Source organism: Scyliorhinus canicula, unplaced genomic scaffold (genome assembly GCF_902713615.1).
Source record: "Scyliorhinus canicula unplaced genomic scaffold, sScyCan1.1, whole genome shotgun sequence".
Lineage (NCBI taxonomy): Eukaryota > Metazoa > Chordata > Chondrichthyes > Carcharhiniformes > Scyliorhinidae > Scyliorhinus > Scyliorhinus canicula.
In genome coordinates this window covers 4,570,861-4,578,604 of record NW_024055500.1, presented here as the reverse complement: position 1 = coordinate 4,578,604, position 7,744 = coordinate 4,570,861, and the positions used below count along the sequence as shown (strand labels likewise).

The window sequence follows — 7,744 nt, the reverse complement described above, 5'->3', positions numbered from 1 at the left end:
GAACCTGGGACCCTGGAGTTGTGAAGCATTTATGCTAACCACCATGCTACCGTGTTGCCCCAGCTGTGAAGATATTGGAGAGACAGCAGAGGAGATTTACAGGAATTGTTCATGGGTGGCACAGTGGTGAGCACTATTGCCTCACACCACCAGGAACCCGGGTTCGATTCCCCGCTGGGTCACTGTCTGTGCGGAGTCTGCACGTTCTCCCCGCTTCTGCGTGGGTTTCCTCCGGGTGCTCCGGTTTCCTCCCACAGTCCAAAGATGTGAGGTGAGGTGGATTGGCCGTGTTAAATTGCCCCTTAATGTCCAATAGGTGAGGTGGGAGGTGGGGTTGCTGGGATAGGGTGGAGGCGTGGGCTGAAATAGGGTGCTCTTTCCAAGGGCCAGTGCAAACGCGCTGGGCCGAATGGCCTCCTTCTGCACCTTTAATGCTGTGAGGATCTATGGGGCTGTTCTCCTGGGAGAGAAGAAGACGGAGGAGATTTGTTCGAGATGTTCTAAATCACGAAGTGGGCTGGACAGAGAAGATGGGGCGATGCTCTTTCCCCCGAGTAAAAGGAGAACGGGAAGGGGCAGGTTTCAAGTGATTTGTAAAAGGGTCAAACGTGACATGAGACGGGGCTTGTTCACATGGCGAGCGGTTCTGGGCTGGGACGCACTGTCTGTGAGTGTGGTGGAGGCTGGTTCAATTAGAGGCATTCAAGAGGGCGTTGGATGCTTATTTGAACAGAATAGGGGTGAGGGGAAAAGACAGGAATGGCACTGAGGCACGATGCTTGCTTGGAGAGCCGGGGCAGCGACAATGGGCCGAATGGCCTCCTTTTGCACTGTATGGAATTCTAATAACCCCCTGATCCCCTTATTGATCAAGAACCTATCTATCTCTGTCTTAAAGACACTCAGTGATTTGGCCTCCACAGCCTTCTGTGGCAAAGAGTTCCACAGATTCACCACCCTCTGGCTGAAGAAATTCCTCCTCATCTCTGTTCGTCCCTTTAGTCTGAGATGGTGAATCCTCTGCTTCTAGATTTTCCTACAAGTGGAAACATCCTCTCCACGTCTACTCTATCCAGGCCTCGCAGTATTCTGTGTTTCAATAAGATCCCCCCTCATCCTTCTAAACTCCAACGAGTACAGACCCAGAACCCTCAACCGTTCCTCATACGACAAGCTCTTCATTCCAGGGATCGTTCTTGTGAACCTCCCTCTGGACCCTTTCCAAGGCCCCAGCACGTCCTTCCTTAGATACGGGGCCCAAAACTGCTCACAATACTCCAAATGGGGTCTGACCAGAGCCTCAGAAGTACATCCCTGGTCTTGTATTCCAGCCCTCTCGACATGAATGCTAACATTGCATTTGCCTTCCTAACTGCCGACTAAACCTGCACGTTAAGAGAATTAAGAGAATCGTGAACAAGGACTCCCAAGTCCCTTTGTGCTCCTGCTTTCCGAAGCATTTCCCCATTTAGAAAATAGTCCGTGCCTAAATTCCTCCTTCCAAAGTGCATAACCTCACACTTTCCCACATTGTATTCCGTCTGCCACTTCATTGCCCACTCTCCTAGCTTGTCCTTCTTGCTTCCTCAATACCACCTGCCCCTCCACAGATCTTTGTAGCATCTGCAAACTTATTCACTGGGAATACAGATGACCTTCTGAAAAGGTTGTGAGAGGCTGAGGTTCAGAGAGGTTGGGATGGAATAAAGAACGCAGAAAGTGAGCACGCAGATATGGCAAGAGGTAAGGAAGGAAAATGGCCGGTTGGGCCTTTATTGTCAGGCTGGAGACTGGAGAACAGGCATAAATAAATCTCGCTGCGGTTGGACAGAGTTCTTCTGATTGCACATTTGGGACATCCGTCTCCGGTTTTCAGCCCCCATATCGAAGGAAGGATCGACTCGCCTGGGAATGGGGACCAGCTGAGATTGGTCCCTGGGGATGAGGGCGGGTCCGGAGGGTGGGAGGCCAAATTAATGGAGTTTCGGTTCTCTGGAGTTTGGAGGTCGCACTGGGGTCGATCTTTCCAGAAGTGGTTCGGGAGGGGGGGGGGGGGGGGGGGGGGGGGGTAGGGGGGGAGCGAGCTACTCGGGTCCTGCTGTGTTCTGCCGGTGCCCACGCAGGGCGGGTGACCCGCAGATGGAGCGAGCGAGCCCCCCGTCACAGCGGCGGCTGGACCGGTGCCTATTCAGGTACTTGGCCAGCTTGAAGCTCTTGCCGCAGGCGGGGCAGGGGAAGGGCGTCTCGTCGGTGTGGATCTCTCGGTGGGCCAACAGGGAAGAGGGCAGGGCGAAGGCCTTGCCGCACAGCGAGCAAACGCAGGGCCGCCGGCCCGCCCCGCCGTGGCTGGCCTGGTGCCTGGACAGGTACTTGGCCAACTTGAAGCTCTTGCCGCAGGCCCCGCATTGGAAGGGCCGGGCGTCGGTGTGGAGCCGCCGGTGCGCCTGCAGGTTGGACGAGCGGATGAAGCCCCGGCCGCAAACGGCGCAGCTGAAGGGCCGCTCGCCCGCTTTCTCCTGCAGGTGCCTCTTCAGCTCCTGCGAGGTCTTGAAGGACCTCGCGCAGTCGAAGCACTCGTAGGGGGTCTCGTCCGTGTGCACCAGGCGGTGGCGCAGGAGGTGGGAGGAGCGGGCAAAGTCGCGGCCGCACACGGGGCAGGTGAAGGGCCGCTCACCCGTGTGGACCCGCTGGTGGGCCAGCAGGTTGGAGGACTGGGCGAAGCGCTTGCCGCAGGCGGAGCAGGCGTAGGGACGCTGACCCGAGTGCAGGCGCCCGTGCCGCCGCAGCTCCTGGGGGCTCTTGAAGCGCTTGCCGCAGTCGACGCACTGGCAGGGCCTCTCATCGGTGTGGGCCAGCTGGTGGACACGCAGGCAGGAGGGGTAGGCGAAGCCCTTGCCGCACACCGCGCAGGGGAAGGGGCTCGCCCCCCGCGCGGCCGGGCTGGGTTCCGCCTCCCCCCCGGGGTCCAGCTCGCACGCGTGTCCCTCCGGGGAGGTGGGCTGCCGGAAGGAGAGTCCACACCGGGAGCAGGCGTGCTCTGCGTCCGCGCCGCCGCTGCTCTCCCCTTCCATCCACGACGGGGCCGACGGCGTTCCCAACGAATCGAGCGACGTCCGTCAGATCCTGGCACGACGTCCGTTCGGAGATCCCCACCCGCGAGTGTCCTACATCGACGTCCCTGCAAAGCGAGCGGAGAAGGAATCAAACAACAGGGCCCTCCGGTTACACAGTTAATAATTCAAATCAAACCATTCCCCGATTGGGCACCACCCGCTGAGCAATCCTGAGTGCCGTAACAGCCACACTAACGACAAATTAAAGATGATCTGTTGAGCCCCTTCACACCCAAGCCCCCATTCTCCACAAACAAAAGGAGCCTTGCGCCATTGTTAATTGCCCAGGAGTGTTGGAAGCCTATAATTTCCCGTTGCTTTCCCATAGCCCCCATTGGGCAGCACAGTTATTAGCACTGCTGCCTCACAGCGCCAGGGTCACAGGTTCGGTTCCCGGCTTGGGTCACTATGCGGAGTTTGCACGTTCTCCCCATGTCTGCGTGGGTTTCCTCCGGGTGCTCCGGTTTCCTCCCACAGTCCAAAGATGTGCGGGTTAGATGGATTGGCCGTGATAAATTGTCCTTAGTGTCCAAAAAAGGTTAGGTGGGGTTATTGGGTTACGGGGATAGGGTGGAAGGGAGGGCTTAAGTGGGTCGGTGCAGACTCAATGGGCCGAATGGCCTCCTTCTGCACTGTATGTTCTATGCTTTTCACAGTAACTTAATTGCAGTGTTAATGTCAGCCTACTTGTGACAATAAAGATTATTTTTATTGTTGGAGGCAAGTGACGCTGGAGGGGTGAGGGTGAAGCAGCCGTGATAGGGTGGGTGACGGAGTGGGGCTGGGCAGGGCGCACTTTTGGAAAGTGGGTGCAGACTTGATTAGTCGAATAGCCATTCTGCACTGTGTGTGTGTGGGGGGGGGGGGTGGGTGGGGTCCAGGGGGTTGAATTAGGGGAGGGAGTGAACCTGGGTAGGGTACCACCCTCCTGCACTGGGTGCTGTGCTTCTGATTGGAGTTGACACCAGTGGGAACCTCCTACTGGGCATATGGTGGACTGCCCCACCCAGAATGCCCCGGGCGCGGGACAGCGCCCAATCCCTGGGGTTTGGCTGCCGGAGGCGCCTGCGCAGTACTGTCCCGGGAGTGATGGCAGCTCCTGCGCAGTACTGTCGAGGGAGGGAGCTGCCGGCAGCGGAGCTTGCGCAGTGCAGTCTAGGGCGTGAGCTGCAGGCCGCGCCTGCGCAGTACTGTCCAGGTAGGGAGCTGCCGGCAGCTGAGCCTGCGCAGTACTGTCCAGGCAGTGCTGGAAGCGCCTGCGCAATACTGTCCAGGGAGGGAGCTGCCGGCAACGCCTGCGCAGTATGAAGGACGGCGGCTGGCAGCGCCTGCGCAGTACTGTCCAGGGGGGAGGGGATCGGCCATTGCGGGCACCACCGACACGAACCGATACCAACCCGGGGATGGCGGCGGCGGCGGCGGCTCCGTCCTCTTCAACGGGCGGCGAGCGGCACCTCCTCCCCGAACCACCTGACACTCGACAGCCAATCAGGAGGCGGTCCTCCCGGCCCGCCCCTCCAGAACTGGGAGGACTCACCGGTCCCCGTCTGTCCGGCTGCACCTCCTCCTCCCGGCCGCAGGCGCCGCTGCGCCCGGCTCCAAGCAGCGTCATTGAGTACATATAGAGAGAGAACTTCACATCACATTGTATATGCGTCCAGATAGAGGGAGAACTTCACATCATATTGTATATGTGTCCATATAGAGAGAGAACTTCACATCATATTGTATATGTGTCCATATAGAGAGAAAACTTCACATCATATTGTATATGTGTCCATATAGAGAGAGAACTTCACATCACATTGTATATGTGTCCATATAGAGAGAAAACTTCACATCATATTGTATATGTGTCCATATAGAGAGAAAACTTCACATCATATTGTATATGTGTCCATATAGAGAAAGAAAACTTCACATCATATTGTATATGTGTCCATATAGAGAGAAAACTTCACATCATATTGTATATGTGTCCATATAGAGAAAGAAAACTTCACATCATATTGTATGTGTCCATATAGAGAGAGAACTTCACATCACATTGTATATGTGTCCATATAGAGAGAAAACTTCACATCATATTGTATATGTGTCCATATAGAGAGAGAACTTCACATCATATTGTATATGTGTCCATATAGAGAACATCACATCATATTGTATATGTGTCCATATACAGAGAGAATTTCACATCATATTGTGTATGTGTCCATATAGAGAGAAAACTTCACATCATATTGTATATGTGTCCATATAGAGAACTTTGCATCATATTGTACATGTGTCCATCTAGAGAGAGAACTTCACATATTGTATATGTGTCCATAGAGAGAGAACTTCACATCATATTGTATATGAGGGGGGATCTTATAGAAACATTTAAAATTATGAAGGGAATAGATAGGATAGATGCGGGCAGGTTGTTTCCACTGGCGGGTGACAGCAGAACTAGGGGACATAGCCTCAAAATAAGGGGAAGTAGATTTAGGACTGAGTTTAGGAGGAACTTCTTCACCCAAAGGGTTGTGAATCTATGGAATTCCTTGCCCAGTGAAGCAGTTGAGGCTTCTTCATTACATGTTTTTAAGGTAAAGATAGATAGTTTTTTGAAGAATAAAGGGATTAAGGGTTATGGTGTTCAGGCCGGAAAGTGGAGCTGAGTCCACAAAAGATCAGCCATGATCTCATTGAATGGCGGAGCAGGCTCGAGGGGCCAGATGGCCGACTCCTGCTCCTAGTTCTTATGTTCTTATATGTGTCCATATAGAGAGAGAACTTCACGTCACATTGTATATGTGTCCACATAGAGAGGGAACTTCACATCATATTGTATGAGTCCAGATAGAGAGAACTTCACATCACATTGTATGCGTGTCCATAGAGAGAGAAAACGTCACACCAAATTGTATATGCCTCCATATAGAGAGAGAACTTCACATATTGTATGTGTTCATGCAGAGAGAGAACTTCACATCATATTGTATATGTCTCCATATAGAGAGAGAGCTTCACATCATATTGTATATGTGTCAATATAGAGAGAGAGCTTCACATCATATTGTATATGTGTCCATATAGAGAGAACTTGACATATTGTATATGTGTCCATATAGAGAGAACTTCACATCATATTGTATATGTGTCCATATAGAGAGAGAACTTCACATCATATTGTATATGTGTCCATATAGGGAGAACTTCACATCATATTGTATATGTGTTCATATAGAGAACTTCACATCATATTGTATATGTGTCCATATCGAGAACTTCACATCATATTGTATATGTGTCCATATATAAGAACATAAGAACTAGGAGCAGGAGTCGGCCATCTGGCCCCTCGAGCCTGCTCCGCCATTCAATGAGATCATGGCTGATCTTTTGTGGACTCAGCTCCACTTTCCGGCCCGAACACCATAACCCTTAATCCCTTTATTCTTCAAAAAACTATCTATCTTTACCTTAAAAACATGTAATGAAGGAGCCTCAACTGCTCCACTGGGCAAGGAATTCCATAGATTCACAACCCTTTGGGTGAAGAAGTTCCTCCTAAACTCAGTCCTAAATCTACTTCCCCTTATTTTGAGGCTATGCCCCCTAGTTCTGCTTTCACCCGCCAGTGGAAACAACCTGACCGCATCTATCCTATCTATTCCCTTCATAATTTTAAATGTTTCTATAAGATCCCCCTCATCCTTCTAAATTCCAACGAGTACAGTCCCAGTCTACTCAACCTCTCCTCATAATCCAACCCCTTCAGCTCTGGGATTAACCTAGTGAATCTCCTCTGCACACCCTCCAGCGCCAGTACGTCCTTTCTCAAGTAAGGAGACCAAAACTGAACACAATACTCCAGGTGTGGCCGCACTAACACCTTATACAATTGCAACATAACCTCCCTAGTCTTAAACTCCATCCCTCTAGCAATGAAGGACAAAATTCCATTTGCCTTCTTAATCACCTGTTGCACTTGTAAACCAAACTTCTGTGACTCATGCACTAGCACACCCAAGTCTCTCTGAACAGCGGCATGCTTTAATATTTTATCGTTTAAATAATAATCCCGTTTGCTGTTATTCCTACCAAAATGGATAACCTCACATTTGTCATGTCACATCATATTGTATATGTGTCCATATAGAGAGAACTTCACGTCATATTGTATGTGTCCACATAGAGAACTTCACAACACATTGTATGTGTCCATATAGAGAACTTAACATCATATTGTATATGTGTCCATATAGAGATAGAACTTCACATCATATAGTATATGAGTCCATATAGAGAGAGAACTTGACATATTGTATATGTGTCCATATAGAGAGAACTTCACATATTGTACATGTCCATATAGAGAGAAAACTTCACATCACATTGTATATGTGGCCGTATAGAGAACACATCATATTGTATGTGTCCACATAGAAAACATCACATCATATTGTATATGTGTGCATATAGAGAACTTCACATCATATTGTATATGTGTCCATATAGAGAGAACATCACATCATATTGTATATGTGTCCATATAGAGAGAGAACTTCACATCATTTTGTATGTGTCCATATAGAGGGAACATCACATCATATTGTATGTGTGTCCATCTAGAGAGAGAA

General features: G+C 50.7%; 1 protein-coding gene across 1 annotated transcript; it reads right to left on the bottom strand.

The window, feature by feature from the left end:
* Positions 1-2,067: 2,067 nt before the first annotated feature.
* On the bottom strand, positions 2,068-4,651 carry LOC119960432 (gastrula zinc finger protein XlCGF64.1-like). The gene is made up of 2 exons (XM_038788153.1): positions 4,511-4,651; positions 2,068-3,178 (listed from the first exon to the last, which is right to left on the bottom strand). The coding sequence occupies exon 2, from the start codon at positions 3,069-3,071 to the stop codon at positions 2,085-2,087; it is 987 nt and encodes a 328-aa protein (XP_038644081.1). The 5' UTR covers positions 3,072-3,178; positions 4,511-4,651; the 3' UTR covers positions 2,068-2,084.
* Between the last annotated feature and the right edge of the window lie 3,093 nt (positions 4,652-7,744).

Excerpts from the sequence above, each read along its gene's own strand:
- LOC119960432 (XM_038788153.1), bottom strand. The coding sequence starts at position 3,071 with ATGGAAGGGGAGAGCAGCGGCGGCGCGGACGCAGAGCACGCCTGCTCC.